This window comes from Neoarius graeffei, chromosome 24 (assembly GCF_027579695.1).
Source record: "Neoarius graeffei isolate fNeoGra1 chromosome 24, fNeoGra1.pri, whole genome shotgun sequence".
In the NCBI taxonomy this organism is placed as follows: Eukaryota; Metazoa; Chordata; class Actinopteri; order Siluriformes; family Ariidae; genus Neoarius; species Neoarius graeffei.
This window is the reverse complement of record NC_083592.1, coordinates 11,232,906-11,250,429: the sequence shown is the minus strand read 5'-3', so window position 1 is coordinate 11,250,429 and position 17,524 is coordinate 11,232,906. Positions and strand designations below refer to the sequence as shown.

The following is a 17,524-nucleotide window of genomic DNA, read 5'->3' as shown; positions in this document are numbered from 1 at the left end:
GCCTCTGCAATACTGCGTGCTGAGATATTGCGCAGAGGCACTGCTTCCGGGTATCGCGTTGCATAGTCCACTAGAACTAATATAAAGCGGTACCCTCGTGCTGACCGATCTAATGGCCCGACGAGATCCATCCCAATTCTTTCAAACGGGGTCTCGATTAACGGTAGAGGGCGCAATGGCGCTTTTGGAATGGCCGCTGGATTTACTAACTGGCATTCGCGGCATGCCGTACACCACCTACGGACATCGCCGCGAATCCCCGGCCAATAGAATCGGGCCATTATTCGGGCTAGTGTTTTATCCTGCCCTAAGTGTCCAGCCATGGGATTAAAGTGAGCCGCCTGGAATACCAATTCCCGGCGGCTCTTTGGAATCAAAAGCTGCGTGACTCGCTCTTTAGTTTGAGTGTCCTGCGTCACTCGGTATAACCTATCCTTCATAATCGCGAAGTAGGGGAAGGACGGGGTGGCGTTCGGCGGGAGCGTTTGACCATCGATTACTCTCACTTGGTCAAACGCATGCCGCAGAGTCTCGTCTCGCGACTGCTCCAATGGGAAATCCGCGAGGGATTCCCCAATAGAGAGAGGAGGAGCCGGTGGCTCCTCACCCTGACGCGGAGATGACGTAGACGGCTCTGCGACAGCTGCTCCCGCCAAAACGACACCGGGACCTCCCCCTGTCAACTGGCAGGACCCACTCTCTACTAGGCGCGTCATTAAACCCCGAAATCCCGGCCAATCAGTCCCCAAAATTAACGAGGGGGTAAGGCGAGGATTAACCGCCGCCTTCACTATAAATTTTTCCCCTCTGAAAATAATATGGACCGACACCAAAGGGTAGCTGTGAACATCCCCGTGCACACACAAAACCTTCACCCCTTGTGCTCCCCCCAATGCCTCGTTTTGAACCAGGCTTTGGCGAATTGAGGTCTGATTACAACCAGAATCCACCAATGCCTGATATGTAGCCCCTTGGATACTCACCGGTATGCGATACGCTCCGGCCCGATCGAGGGCGGCCTCTGGCGCGTCGGGGATCCGAACCACCGCGCCCACTTCCATTGCTGTGCACTGCTGTTGAAGGTGGTCCGGTTCCCCGCAGCGCCAGCAAACCGGCCCGGGCTTTCCCTCTGCACCGGTGCTCTGGGGCTCACTCACCTGAGGTGGGGGAGAGACAGACACAGAAGGGAGAAACGGGAGGGCACCGCGGGTGCGGCGGGCCGGCAGGGGTGGTGCCGGCCCCCGCCTCCGCGGTGGGGGAATGGGGCGAGGACGGGACACAGAAGGAGGGGAGAAAGAGAGAGAAAGAGAAGAGGAGAGAAGAGATGTCGACATCTGCTGTCCTGCCGCCGAGACAGCCGCCAGATGATCCTCCGCCAGCTCGACTGCCTGATCCAGCGACGCCGGGCGGTGGCACTGGACCCACTCCGCGGCTCCTGCTGGTAAGCGGGCGATGAACTGTTCCAGTACCACCTGATCGACGATTCCCTCGGCGTCGCGATCTTCGGCCCTCAGCCACCGCCAGCAGGCGTCCCGGAGCTGCTGGCCGAACGCGAACGGGCTGCCGACTTCCTCCATCCGCAGCGCGCGGAAGCGCTGGCGCTGCTGCTCCGGCGTGCGCCCCACGCGCTGAAGGACAGCCCGGCGAAGGTCGGCGTAGGCCAGCCGGCGATCGGCGGGGAGCTGTAGTGCCGCCAGCTGCGCCTCTCCCGTCAGGAGGGGGAGGAGGCGCGCCGCGCGCTGCTCCATCGGCCACCCCGAGGCTTCAGCGACCTGCTCGAATAACGTGAAGAAAGCCTCGGGGTCATCCTGCGGGCCCATCTTAGTTAAGGTGAGGGGAGACGGGCCCGCGGCCGGAGCGCTGGTGGGCCCCGCCGACGCGAGGAGACGCCGGAACGCCTTGCGATCTTCTTGCTGGGCCAGCACCAGGGCATCGAAGCGCCGCTCTTGTTCCTTTCGGAGTGTGACGAGCGCCTGGTGCTGGCTTTGCTGAGCCGTGGCGAGGGCGTGGACCAGGTCGGTGAACGGGGAGGATTCCATGGGGCTGCTGGGTTGGTGCTCCATTTGCCCGGGTTTCGGCACCACTGTAGCTTTCCCTAGGTGTGGGTGGAGCACAGAGGACGGCAGGACAGAGATCAGGTTCAACAAATCGTTTTATTGCTTCCACTTTTCAGGGAACACAATCGGTCTAAACCAGACACACACACACATCCGATGTCTGGTTCGGGAGAGATCTCCTCTGCTCTCGCTCTCCCTCCCTAAATAGGGCGCGGTCCCTGGGAAGACACACAAACACAGGTTAATTGCTCTCAGGTGAAATGAATCTGCCACTTACCTTCCCTGACTCCGCCCTCCTGTCACAGACCGGTGCTTGACCACGCCCCCGCTGCCACAACGTCTTAAGGAGATGTTTATATAACATTAATGGAAGGAGTCTCCAGCATCAGTGCTTCGGAAGGACAGTGGTAAAGCTAGAACTTTAAGACAGAGCTTTAAGGTAACACGTCAAGCTGTTTGTTTAACTTCAAGAGAAGAGAACTGGAGAGGCTGGTGAGGGAACGAGGTTAATGTTTGTAGCTGCTATAATGTAACCAATAACAGGAAATAACTTTGAATGATCTTGTTTGAGAAATGGATTTATATGTTAATTTTTGATGATTTAATTATTCTCCATTATCCAATAGGAATGGGCGCGGTCCACATGAATGAGGTGCAGTGCTCTGGGTTTGAGAAATCTGTCACCGAATGTGCCTTTAACATGGATAAAGACTCAGCAGGATGTAGCCATGAGGAGGATGCTGGAGTTCGCTGCAACGTTCCTGCTATGGGCTTCCAGCAGCGCGTGAGAACATTAAACACACCTACACATACAGGCTTGATTAAAACAGAGCTGCTTACACAAATCTGTATCTCATTTCTGGAACGCTACCAACCTACCCTTGTTATCGTCTTTGCTGCTTTCAGCCAACAAAGAACACACTGTTTTGGATATACTTTCAAAATGATTAAGAAATACCATTTGTTCCCACACAGCTGCGTCTGAGCGGAGGCCGTAACCCATTCGAAGGGCGTGTGGAGGTGTTGATGGAGCGAAACGGCTCTCTGGTGTGGGGCACGGTGTGTGGAGACGGCTGGAGCACCATGGAGGCCATGGTAGTGTGCAGGCAACTCGGCCTCGGCTTCGCCAGCCACGCCTTCCAGGTACGATTACCTCACACTCAGGAATCCCATCACAAATCGGTGAGGACTTTCTCTGTTTTACAACAAAGCAACAGTTTTATTTCATGCTTCCACCTTGAGATTGCGAGATCTTTTTTTTTTGGCACGGCTCAGATAGAACTTGGCCAAAAGCCTTGAAAAGGGAATTGTTTGCAGATAAGAAATATATATATATATATATATATATATATATATATATATATATATATATATATATATATATATATTTGTTAAAAGTGAAAAGCTGACTTAATCATAATGAGGCAAACCACATGAAATATCAGGAATAATTAACTAGAATAATAATATTATATCATCCTAATAGTGTAGAATAAACAGTTTTGCGAATCAAGATTGGCCCAATGTCAATGATAAGGTCAAAACTGTCAGATATACCTGTCCTTGCGGGAACATTTGATATAAAACATGTCTACACATCCACACATGCAAGACACAAAGATATTTGTTTATATTATATTTGTTGACACATTGGCGACAGTCATGGCCATCTTGTGCTGAGTTTTGGCAGTGGGATTCAACCCTTGCTTTCATGTAAACATCTGGAACACATCTAGCACAGATAACGTGACCTGCAGCTAATTATACTTGTGTATCTCCATCTGTTATTAATGACCCATTTCATTAAAGAGGCATTTAAAGTCGAGTCAGAATGATGCAGTTAAAGCTGATTTGAGATGATGCAAAGCAACTGAGTATAATAGCTAAGCTCTGAGGATTCAGAGGTCATGCCTCCTTCACTGAGACTGACAGGCCCAGAGGCCACGCCTCCTTCACTGAGACTGACACACGCAGAGGCCACACCTCCTTCACTGAGACTGACAGGCCAAGAGACCATACCTCCTTCACTGAGACTGACAGGCCCAGAGGCCACACCTCCTTCACTGAGACTGACACACCCAGAGGCCACGCCTCCTTCACTGAGACTGACACATGCAGAGGCCACGCCTCCTTCACTGAGAATGACACATGCAGAGGCCACGCCTCCTTCACTGAGAATGACACACACAGAGGCCACGCCTCCTTCACTGAGAATGACACATGCAGAGGCCACGCCTCCTTCACTGAGACTGACACACGCAGAGGCCACGCCTCCTTCACTGAGAATGACACACGCAGAGGCCACGCCTCCTTCACTGAGAATAACGCAGAGGCCATGCCTCCTTCACTGAGACTGACACACACAAAGGCCACACCTCCTTCACTGAGACTGACAGGCCCAGAAGCCACACCTCCTTCACTGAGACTGACACATGCAGAGGCCACGCCTCCTTCACTGAGAATGACACACGCAGAGGCCACGCCTCCTTCACTGAGAATGACACATGCAGAGGCCACGCCTCCTTCACTGAGAATGACACATGCAGAGGCCATGCCTCCTTCACTGAGACTGACACGCACAAAGGCCACACCTCCTTCCTTCACTGAGAATGACAGGCCAAGAGACCATACCTCCTTCACCGAGACTGACACATGCAGAGGCCACACCTCCTTCACTGAGACTGACAGGCCCAGAGGCCATGCCTCCTTCACTGAGACTGACACACGCAGAGGCCACACCTTCTTCACTGAGACTGACAGGCCAAGAGACCATACCTCCTTCACTGAGACTGACAAGCCCAGAGGCCACACCTCCTTCACTGAGACTGACACATGCAGAGGCCACACCTCCTTCACTGAGAATGACACATGCAGAGGCCACGCCTCCTTCACTGAGACTGACAGGCCCAGAGGCCACACCTCCTTCACTGAGACTGACACACCCAGAGGCCACGCCTCCTTCACTGAGACTGACACATGCAGAGGCCACGCCTTCTTCACTGAGACTGACACAGAGGCCATGCCTCCTTCACTGAGACTGACACACGCAGAGGGAGGCCATGTCTCCTTCACTGAGAATGACACACGCAGAGGGAGGCCATGTCTCCTTCACTGAGAATGACACACGCAGAGGCCATGCCTCCTTCACTGAGACTGACACGCACGAAGGCCACACCTCCTTCACTGAGAATGACAGGCCAAAAGACCATACCTCCTTCACTGAGACTGACACATGCAGAGGCCACACCTCTTCACTGAGACTGACACACCCAGAGGCCACTCCTCCTTCACTGAGACTGACACACCCAGAGGCCACGCCTCCTTCACTGAGAATGACACGCGCAGAGGCCATGCCTCCTTCACTGAGACTGACACATGCAGAGGCCACGCCTCCTTCACTGAGACTGACACACCCAGAGGCCACGCCTCCTTCACCTAGACTGACAGGTCCAGAGACCACACCTCCTTCACTGAGACTGACACACCCAGAGGCCACGCCTCCTTCACTGAGAATAACTTGCGCAGAGGCCATGCCTCCTTCACTGAGACTGACACACCCAGAGGCCACGCCTCCTTCACTGAGACTAACAGGTCCAGAGACCACACCTCCTTCACTGAGACTGGCACATGCAGAGGCCATGCCTCCGTCACTGAGACTGACAGGTCCAGAGGCCACACCTCCTTCAATGAAACTGACAGGCCCCCAAGGCCACACCTCCTTCAGTGAGACTGACAGGCCCCAAGGCCACGCCTCCTTCAATGAAACTGACAGGCCCCCAAGGCCACACCTCCTTCACTGAGACTGACAGGCCCCCAAGGCCACACCTCCTTCAATGAAACTGACAGGCCCCCAAGGCCACACCTCCTTCAATGAAACTGACAGGCCCCCAAGGCCACACCTCCTTCACTGAGACTGACAGGCCCCAAGGCCACGCCTCCTTCAATGAAACTGACAGGCCCCCAAGGCCACACCTCCTTCAGTGAGACTGACAGGCCCCCAAGGCCACACCTCCTTCAATGAAACTGACAGGCCCCCAAGGCCACACCTTCTTCACTGAGACTGACAGGCCCAGAGACCACACCTCCTTCACTGAGACTGACAGGCCCAGAGAGCACACCTCCTTCACTGAAACTGACAGGCCCAGAGACCACACCTACTTCACTGTGACTGATAGGCCCAGAGACCACACCTCCTTCACTGAGACTGACAAGCCAAGAGACCACACCTCCTTCACTGTGACTGACAGGCCCAGAGACCACACCTCCTTCACTGTGACTGACAGGCCCAGAGACCACACCTCCTTCACTGTGAATGACAGGCCCAGAGGCCACTCATCCTTCACTGAAACTGACATGCCCAGAGACCACACCTCCTTCACTGTGACTGACAGGCCCAGAGACCACACCTCCTTCACTGAAACTGACATGCCCAGAGACCACACCTCCTTCACTGTGACTGACAGGCCCAGAGACCACACCTCCTTCACTGTGACTGACATGCCCAGAGACCACACCTCCTTCACTGTGACTGACAGGCCCAGAGACCACACCTCCTTCACTGTGACTGACAGGCCCAGAGGCCACGCATCCTTTAGTGAGACTGACAGGCCTTGAGACGACGCCTCCTTCACTGAGAATGTAACCTTTCAGGGAATGTTATCCCCATAATTCTGATGAAGATTGAAGAACAAACAGAAGTTTTTTTCTTTTTTTAAGGAAATTGTAATAAGGACAGATTCTGTAACAGAATTTCACAATGTTCATGATAAAACATTATTTCATGCCTCATCAGCAGTGCATAGAGACTAGTGATGCTTCTAAAATGTAAAATAGATGCATGGCTCCCTCTAGTGGTTCAATTACACGTGTATAGTCCATATGTACTATGAATGTGTCCAAACTTTTGACTGGGACAGTATATATATATATATATATATATATATATATATATATATATATATATATATATATATATACTGGGTGCGATTTGCTGGGGGGGATGGTGGGGATCATCCCCCCCCTCTGGTTTTTATCTCTGCTGAAAAAAAATCCTCGGGGACAACCCCGTCAATAAAACAAACAAACCAAAAAAAAAGTTGACATGACAGGCATGTTGTGAGACAGTTTTCTATGGTCTACATTGCACTCACTTTCAAAATGACCCGAAGTGGCAGCTTTGATGTTCACGAACGTCTAGGGTTGCCAACCGTCCCGTATTATGCGGGACATCCTGTTTTTTGGGTAATTTTAATTTGTCCCGTCAGGGACAGATCCTGCCCCTCACTCCAATGCTGTGGTGTAAATCGCGTAATTGCCGTGAGAAGCGCTATTACCGCGAGTTGCGGTCATCTGCGATTTAAAACCATTTACTGTTGCCATATCCTGAATGTTTAAGCTATACTGACAAAATAGGCATCAAATTAACCCTTTGGTGACTGACCCCTTGAAAATGGTTCCTCCAGGAACCATGACGTTTCAGTTGTCAAGACAACGGAAAAACTAAAATACAAATACAAGAGCATTTTGTTTTGTGCACAAGAGCATTGTGACGTATCTTTCTGTTTTTGTATTTTAGTTTTTCTGTTGTCTTGACAACTGAAACGTCATTGTTCCTGGAGGAACCATTTTCAAGGGGTCAGTCACCAAAGGGTTAAACTAGAGCAGATGGTGCAGCCAGTGGATACAGCCTAACTGTTCGATAAGGATAGCAGATAGCTTAAAAAAAAAACCTTCCGAAACAGGATAGACCTCAGCCTATAGTAGGGGAGCTTTTCTGCCTCACTCCTGCCTTTGTGATGTCTTTCTCTCTTCTTCTTCTGCTATGAAGCATTGCAGAAGGTTCTTAGGGTTTTCAAATGGACAATTAAGCAAATATCAGGGTTTTACAGCTACAGCAAATCATTTTTCAGTTTATGACATTGCCTTCATAAATGTGGCCTGATGAATTATTTGGCCAAAGTTTAAAAGAGAAAAATGAGACAATAATATTAGAATTGTTTGTTATTTTGCATTAAGTTACTTAAAAATATCCATTAATTGGTCTATTAATTTTTAAAAGCTCTATTTTAGAAATGAATTTGTAGTGGCCTACATTTGAAACACTCACCTAAAGGCGATTCGGTACTGTAACTATTTTGGGGTGCGTGTACAGGGCCTGTACCGGTACTTGTCCGCACCCAGAACAAAGTGTCCCTCATTTGGATATGAGAAAGTTGGCAACCCTACGAACATCCCCAGCAAATAGATACATTGTAGATAATCAGAGTGTGAACGTGGATTTAGCACCATGAATCACATCCTTATTGATGAGCGCAACAGAATGAATGTATCCACACTGAACAGCCTTCTTTTCCTCGCTGTCAATGGGCCAGACGTGCGTTCCTTCCCTGCTGAGAAATTCGCAGAAATGTGGATTAAAGAAGGGCGAAACGCGGCGGATAGCGCACCGACGGGAAAGCAGAAAAGGCCACATGAACTGCGCCATCAGAGCAAACTGTTCATTTAGTATTCATGTATTTTAGTGATTTTCGAGTCACTGTCCATTTAATCCGGAGGGAGAGAAACATCACAGCATCGCGACAAGCAATGCGAACTTTGTTGTGTGTTATTGTTCGTGTATTTAGTCAGAGAGATAGGAAGATGAATTTACTATCTCTGGTTTAGTGTTCGTTTTCATTTAGTGTCATTCATTTAATATCATCGGATGTTATTGAGCTGTTAGCCTATTGTTACCTTAATTTTGTGACGTTTCATGATTAAAAAAAAACATCCCCCCTTCTGTTTTTTTGACAAATCGCACCCTGTATATGTATATGTGTGTGTGTGTGTGTGTGTGTGTGTGTGCTGGACCAGCACATAATAGAGTTGGACTGAAAATAAATATGATGATTAATGTATTTAATTACCTCAGTATCTTCTGCACCTTGGGCGGCCATGATAGTTTCTGGTCAGGCTGACTAAACCATCTCAGGTACCTTGAACCAAGTCATGTGACCCAAATACTTCAAACAAAGCTAACTTTGATAAATGATAACAGGATTGGGTGAAAACCTTTACTCACGCCCCCTACAGGATACAAAGAGAACATATCTTCTTGGGGCATGTTACACTGACTGTTGTGTATGTACAACTAGTTTCGAAATATAAATTAAATATGACTCCGTTTAATATAATGAAATGGAAAAAAAGAAAAGAATATTTTATATGATGATGATGTAAATTGAACTACTCATATTTTTAGTAGATTAGTAGTCAACAGTATTTTTCGTATAATTCTTTTGAATATCTATGAAAGTAAATAGATTTTAATGTATTTCTGGATATTTTTGGATCTTTACATATTACGGAAAAGTTATGTCATCATTTTCACAACATGACATCAGAATAAAAACGCAACTGAAACGCGTGTGTATGTGTAGGAGACGTGGGCCTGGCCTGGATCGGTGAGCGCTGACGATATAGTGATGAGCGGTGTGCGCTGTGCTGGTACTGAGATGTCTCTGTCTCACTGTCTGCATCATGGAGTGCATGTGAACTGCCCCAGAGGAGGAGCGCACTACTCCGCTGGGGTCTCCTGCACCGAGAGTAAGATCATCACTCACAATGCATTGCATACCCCAAAATTTCATAAAAACGAATGCATGGTGCATATTTTATGGACATTCCCACGTGCAGCCGCGCCGGACCTGGTGCTGAACCCGCAGGTGGTGGAGCAGACCACGTACATCGAGGACCGGCCCATGTTCCTGCTGCAGTGTGCGTATGAGGAGAACTGCCTGGCCTCCACGTCCAGCTCGACTCCGGCCAACTCTTACAGACGTCTACTGCGTTTCTCCTCTCAGATCCACAACAACGGCCAGTCTGACTTCAAACCCAAAGCCAGCAGAGAAACGTGGGTTTGGCACGACTGTCACAGGTCAGCCAAACACATCACACAGCATTGTCCGAAAGTCTGTGTCCAGGGCCAAGGACTGCTTTTATTCCATCATACAAAGTCTGTAGAAATATCGTCGTGGCCAAATGTTTTGAGACTGACACAAATTTTGGTTTTAACAAAATATGCTGCTTCAGTGTTTTTAGATCTTTTCGTCAGATGTTTCTATGGTATATTGAAGTACAATTAGAAGCATTTCCTAAGTTTCAAAGGGTTTTATTGACAAATACATCAAGTTTAGACAAAGAGTCAATATTTACAGTGTTGACCCTTCTTTTTCAAGACTCCTCCAATTTGCCCTGGCATGCTGGAGATCAGCTTCTGGGCCAAATCCTGACTGATGGCAACCCATTCTTGCATAATCAGTGCTTGGAGTTGATCACAATTTTTGGGTTTTTGTTTGTCTACTCGCTTTTTGAGGATTGACTACAGGTTCTCAATGGGATTAAGACCTGGGGAGTTTTCTGGCCATGGACCCAAAATTTCAATGTTTTATTCCCCGAGCCACTTAGTTACCACTTTTGCCTTGTGACATGGTGCTCCATCATGCTGGAAAAAACATTGTTCATTACCAAATTGCTCCTGGATCATTGGGAGAAGTTGCCCTTGGAGGATGTTTTGATACCATTCTTTATTCATGGCAGTGTTCTTAGGCAAAATTGTGAGTGAGCCCACTCCCTTGGATGAGAAGCAACTCCGCACAGGAATAGTCTGAGGATGCTTTACTGTTGGCATGACACAGGACTCATGGTAGCACTTACCTTTTCTTCTCCAGACAATCATTTTTCCAGATGTCCCAAACAGTCTGAAGGGGTTTCGTCCATCCGTCATCAGTAGCCACTTATCCTGTTCTACAGGGTCACAGGCAAGCTGGAGCCTATCCCAGCTGACTATGGGCGAGAGGCGGGGTACACCCTGGACAAGTCGCCAGGTCATCGCAGGGCTAACACATAGACAATCATTCACACTCTCATTCACACCTACGGTCAATTTAGAGCCACCAATTGTCCTAACCTGCATGCCTTTGGACTGTGGGGGAAACCGGAGCACCCGGAGGAAACCCACGCGGACATGGGGAGAACATGCAAACTCCACACAGAAAGGCCCTCGCCGGTCACTGGGCTCAAACCCAGGACCTTCTTGCTGTGAGGCGACAGTGCTAACCACTACACCACCGTACCACCCCCTGAAGGGGTTTCATCAGAGAAAATAACTTTACCCCAGTCTTCCTGCAGAATGTCAGTCTGTCCTTGATGTTTTTCTTGGAGAGAAGTGGCTTCTTTGCTGCCCTATTTGACACCAGGCCATCCTCCAAAAGTCTTCACCTCACTGTGCGTGCAGATGCACTCAGACCTTCCTGCTGCCATTCCTGAGCAAGCTCTGCACTGGTGGTGGCCCGATCCTGTAGCCGAATCCTCTTTAGGAGATATTCCTGGCACTTGCTGGAGTTTCTTGGGTGCCTTGAAGCCTTCTTCACAGCAATTGAGCCTCTCTCCTTGAAGTTCTTGATGATCCGATAAATGGTTGATTTAGGTGCAAAAAGTGGTAACTCAGTGGCTCGGGGAACAAAACATTGAAATTTTGGGTCCATGGCCAGGAAACTCCCCAGATCTTAATCCCATCGAGAACCTGTGGTCAATCCTCAAAAAGCAGGTGGACAAACATAAACCCAAAAATTGTGATCAACTCCAAGTACTGATTATGCAAGAATGGGTTGCCATAGTCAGGGTTTGGCCCAGAAGCTGATATCCAGCATGCTAGGGCTAATTGCAGGAGTCTTGAAAAAGAAGGGTCAACACTGTAAATATTGACTCTTTGTCTAAACTTGATGTATTTGTCAGTAAAAGCCTTTGAAACTTATGAAATGCTTCTAATTGTACTTTAGTATACCATTGAAACACCTGACGAAAAAAATCTAAAATCACTGAAGCAGCAAACTTTGTGAAAATGAAAATTTGTGTCAGTCTCAAAACATTTGGCCATGACTGTACAGTACGCTGGATAATGCTGAAGCTTTAATTACATGTCCTGAAGTAAATTTAGCAAAAGTAATTTTTATGCATATATATTTGTGTGTGTGTATATATATATATATATATACAGAGGGCGGCACGGTGGTGTAGTGGTTAGCGCTGTCGCCTCACAGCAAGAAGGTCCTGGGTTCGAGCCCCGGGGCCGGCGAGGGCCTTTCTGTGTGGAGTTTGCATGTTCTCCCCGTGTCCGCGTGGGTTTCCTCCGGGTGCTCCGGTTTCCCCCACAGTCCAAAGACATGCAGGTTAGGTTAACTGGTGACTCTAAATTGACCGTAGGTGTGAGTGTGAATGGTTGTCTGTGTCTATGTGTCAGCCCTGTGATGACCTGGCGACTTGTCCAGGGTGTACTCCGCCTTTCGCCCGTAGTCAGCTGGGATAGGCTCCAGCTTGCCTGCGACCCTGTAGAAGGATAAAGCGGCTAGAGATAATGAGATGAGATGAGATATATATACAGAGTCTACCTGTAATGTGCAATTTTTCCAAGCCTCTCAATAAGGCAATTTTTTCTATACTTTTTCACGGTAGATAATGCAAATAGCCCTTTGTATTTAATCCTTCGTTTGTCTAATTTTTATTTCAGTTTTATTTGTTATCTGTTTGACATTTTCTTGCTACTGTAACACGTGAATTTCCCCGATGTGGGATGAATAAAGTGAATCGAATCGAATCGAATCGAATCTAATCTAATCTAATCTAATCTAATCTAATCTAATCTAATCTAATCTAATCTCTTTCCCCTCCACCATTTTCTCTCCAGTTTGGTTTTGCTAGTTCCTACCCACCAGTTGCTTGGGTCAGTTTTAAGCCTCACACAAATGTTGGGTTTGGGACTTTATTCCTTAGTACAGTTTATAGTGATCACTTCTTCAGTATAAAAAAATATATTTTGAATATTATATTATTTCGAAAACATACGGTATGTAATTGTATAGATGGCAGGGAGGCTTAGCACTGTTTTTGTTCCCTGTTTTTCAGACATTACCACAGCATGGAGATCTTCACTTACTACGACCTGCTCAGCTTAAACGGTTCAAAAGTAGCAGAAGGACACAAAGCCAGCTTCTGTCTCGAGGACTCGGAGTGTGATGAAGGTTTGTGAACGGCTGTTCTAGAACATCAAACGGTGTTAGACTCAAATGACTCACAGACAGTCCACAGCTTTGTGCTCTCACAGCGCCTAACGCCAGGTATTTAGTGTTACTGACTGCTTGGGAGCTTGGAGAGAACATATACTGTAAACTGTACACTGTATAATCAACTTCAGCATGGAAAACCAACTCTACTCCACTGTTGGTTGATTGTTTTCTTAGAACAGCATTTCATTCCTGACATAACTTCTAGCTTTCTGGTACGACTCTCTGTCTAGAATGATAGCGGCTGTCCAAGATGGCCGCCCTTCCGCATGACGTTACAGTGTTTGTTTTCTGCCGTGCTTGTGCAAAACTTTGTATCTTTTAACCAGGCATTGAAAAGAAATACGAATGCGCCAACTTTGGTGAGCAGGGCATCACACTGGGGTGCTGGGACACTTACAGACACGACATTGACTGCCAGTGGGTGGACATCACCGACGTCAAGCCTGGGGATTATATGTTCCAGGTGAATCGTGTGTTTTCTGATTATTTCCGGTTTTTTTTAAATTCCGTAATCATGATTGCTGAACATACTAACCTTCATAAGACATTTTTTCTTACAGTAAAACGATGAATATGTTGACATTTCTAGTCGCATTCTTGCCAGTTTGTTATGGTGCTTACGGTAGGCGTGCTACTCCAGTAATTACGGTAGTTTCCCCATTTTATAGGAACAAACTTGTTCAATAAATCAAAGCATTTTAAAATGTATGTAATACAATAAACATGATCGCATACATACTGGATGTGCAGTGTATTATGAAGCAATGCTTCTACCAGGGTGTCGGAAACTTGCTAAGAATGTGTTACATACAGTATGTAAATTTCATCATGCAGTCATGTAGTACAAGGTGGTCACAGTGAATAATTAACAGTTATTCCATGAAATCAAGTCGTTCATAAGCTGATAGCTGACGAGACACATAGCACCGAGTTGTCTATAAGCCATGTACGACAAGATTGAGTGGAATAACTGTTTTATTCTGTCCACATTCACTGGATTTTGAGAAACGGAGCATTTTTATTTTTTGCAAATTCGACAAATAAAAACTTTATACAAAACGTCCGACAAAATCATTTTGCTTAGGCGGACTTCTTAAAAACCTATCGATGGCTGCACGGATTGACTTTAGTGTTTTTTTTTTTGTAGAAAGTGCCGTCTTGCTGTCATGCCGAGGTATAGAATACCTTTCGACATTTATTTAATTCTTCCTTGGACATTTCAGTTCTGTAATTTTCAAACTTCTTTGAGCTTTTGAACTGATCTAAAAAAATTCAACAAATTTTAAGGCTTAAAGATAAAGAACGTAAACAAACCGGCGAAATGACAGGAGCAATTTGTGAAAAATGCGATGGTAATAATAATGCTTGGAAAATAAAAAAAGATATGTTCTTACCATCAAATACTTTTATTCCATATTTTGTTACTTTTTTGTATTTGTTGGGGTTTTGTTTTCGAGTTGAGGTTTTATTTCGTCCTCGATTGGTTCAGCAACACGCTCCGCCATTTTGTTTTTCTCTACTCACAGTATATGAGCTGATAGCTTAGGAGTGGAGTAGCCAATCAGAGCGTGCAATTGCTCATATCCAGCGAGTGTGGATTTAATAAGAGGGAATAACGATGTTTTGTGTAATAGTTCCCAGAATAAAAATGCTGCAGAATTGAATCAAGACACCTCTTACTCAGAGAAAGAAATGTCTGTAGATGGAACCTAACCTCTGTTCTGAACTTATTTTACAGATCATCATTAACCCCAATTACGAGGTGGCCGAGTCTGATTACACCAACAACATTGTGAAATGCAAGACTCGTTATGACGGCCACCGTATATGGATGTACAACTGCCATATAGGTGAGATAATCACATGGTGATTATTTGAGTTGGTGTTAACTTTTAGTTTAATTTAGTATTAATATATAAATGTTTAAAATCTATCTAGTCCATATTTTAAAAAAATACTATACACTCACCGGCCACTTTAATATGAACTTGTTCTTGATTCTAAGATTCCTGTTCTTGGCTGCAGGACTGGAACCCAGTGTGGTATTCTGCTGTTGCATGCTGAGATGCTTTTCTGCTCACCATGGTTGTAAAGAGTGATTATATGAGTTACTATATCCTTCCTGGCAGCTTGAACTTCTCAATCTGGCCATTTTCCTCTGACCTCTCTTATCAACAAGACGTTTGTTTCCACCCACAGAACCGTCGCTCACTCGTTCAGCGGTTTTTGTTTTCCGCACCATTCTGCGTAAATTCTAGAGACTGTTGTGTGTGAAAACCCCAGGAGATCAGCAGTTTCTGAAATACTCAAACCAGTCCATCTGGCTCAAACCAACACCCATACCACAGTGGAAGAAATTCACACTTCACTGTGAGATCACAATTTTTCCCATTCTGATGTTTGAGAACATTGATTTGTACCTGCATGATTTTATGCATTGTGTTGCTGTCAAGGGATCGGCTGATTAGAGAACGGCATCAAACAGCAGGCGCATGTATGGGTGTTCCTAATACAGTGGCCGATGAGTGTATATCTCAATCTATAAACAGGTCCGAAATTCTGGGTTTACTTCCGAAAACATTTATCTGTCATTGTAACAGTTTAATCAAAAGGAGCCAATAGCATCATATATTGTTTTCAGAAAATTATTTTCAGTTCATACATTTGGATGAACTTTTGATTGGTCATAAGGTGTTGATGAATTTTGTTTCTATAGTAACAGCTGACACAGGAACTTCTATGGTGGCTGATCTACAGAAAGGAATTTTGAAAGAAAATATTGTTACGTTTTTTTAAGCGTTTTTGGAAGCGGGTTATAACAGTGAGAGTTAAAGCTGTAGTTTTATGTTTTCCACCACAGGAAAGTCTTCAGGACAGTCTCTTCTTTTTGCAGGTGGATCAGTGAGCGGTGAAACAGATGAACTGTTTCCTGGCCTTTTGAACAACCAGGTGATCCACAGGTAAAAGGTGGACAGGTGGACGGAGACACTGAGAGCTTGGACCACTACGTTTCCTTCCCTGAATGGCTTAGTGCTAAATACATGCACCAAGCCTTTGCCACTCTGTTGGGATGAAACACCCTACCAACCCGCCCCCCCCCCAAAAAGAAATCACCTTATATGATAAAACACACTAAAAAAAAACTGGGCATATAATGATAATTATGATATCATGATTTTTATACCACCTTTTATCATGGTATACAGTACTGTCACCATGTTCTCTGTATATACATATATAGAACTTCATTCATATTTGGTCTTGACCTTATGCTTGAGGCAGATTATTTTCTCAACATTGTGGTACAGTTTGATCAACTGATTATCAGTACATGCCCACCAAAGCAAAACTCTGACACTACTGGTTCAGGACATCCAGAAAAAAAAAACAAAAAAACGGTGGACTAACAGATCACCTATTTCATAATGAATCTCAAGTTGTTTCAAAGTGGCTTGAGGTTACGACAATCCAAAGGTAACATAACACATTTGCCTCCATCAGCCACTGGTGTTGGTGATTCAGATGCACTTTTTCAGCCTTAATGGACTTGTGCACAAACATGAACGGACTCCTGAAGATCAAAAGGAGCCAGATTTGGGAATTGTATCTGCAATTACTTTGCTGCCTTCATAGTATTTCAGTATCATTCAATATTTTATGATCTTATGTCGTTCAGCTGCAGTTCTCTGGAGAAATAAAAGTGAAACCTTTCCGAGCATTGGCGACAATCGTCACGTTTCATTTCCAAAAAGTGTTCAGCGCGAAGAAACTGCAGTGTTCAATAAGAATGATGGACAATCTCGGGAGTTTGGCCAAAGATAATTACAGTTGGTAACGTGGAACAGCCAATACATGTTGGATATATTGGAATAAACCAGTAAATAAGACTAAAAATAATAAATACACAATCTCCATATACAGTGTTTGTACATATTCTAAATTAAAAGACATTTTGATTATTTTATGAGCAGCACATTAGCAACTTGACTTATGCTAATTGTGTGGTATGCTAGCTTAATATTAGGTAGCTAGCACATAAGTATCCCTGTCTATATTAGTGCAATAAACAACTAGTACTGAATATTAATAGTGCACTCGTTAGAAATGTAAAATACAATCATGTGAAAATAAAAGTACGTCCCATGGAAATTGTAGGCTTTTCTCAACATATTTAAACAAGCAAACATTTCACTCTTTGATGCAGTGCCTAGGGATAAAGGTGATATACTTGAACAAACGACACATAAAATTGACATTTTGTAGTCATTTTCATCATTTTATATATATATATATATCAGTCAGGAAAAAGTAAGTACACCCTTATACTTATCACGCTTTCAAGTCCATAATATTAGAATCAGATGT

At 45.7% G+C, this 17,524-nt stretch overlaps 1 protein-coding gene across 1 annotated transcript in view; it reads left to right on the top strand.

The window, feature by feature from the left end:
* The window catches only part of loxl2b (lysyl oxidase-like 2b), a 64,796-nt gene extending 47,479 nt beyond the window's left edge, over window positions 1–17,317 (top strand). The window contains exons 7-14 of the mRNA XM_060906665.1: window positions 2,684–2,841; window positions 3,033–3,200; window positions 9,476–9,641; window positions 9,732–9,972; window positions 12,999–13,114; window positions 13,486–13,622; window positions 14,898–15,009; window positions 16,053–17,317. Of these exons, the coding sequence (XP_060762648.1) occupies window positions 2,684–2,841; window positions 3,033–3,200; window positions 9,476–9,641; window positions 9,732–9,972; window positions 12,999–13,114; window positions 13,486–13,622; window positions 14,898–15,009; window positions 16,053–16,123 (1,169 nt within the window). The 3' untranslated portion in view covers window positions 16,124–17,317. The remainder of the gene's footprint in view (window positions 1–2,683; window positions 2,842–3,032; window positions 3,201–9,475; window positions 9,642–9,731; window positions 9,973–12,998; window positions 13,115–13,485; window positions 13,623–14,897; window positions 15,010–16,052) is intronic.
* The last annotated feature ends 207 nt before the right edge of the window (window positions 17,318–17,524 follow it).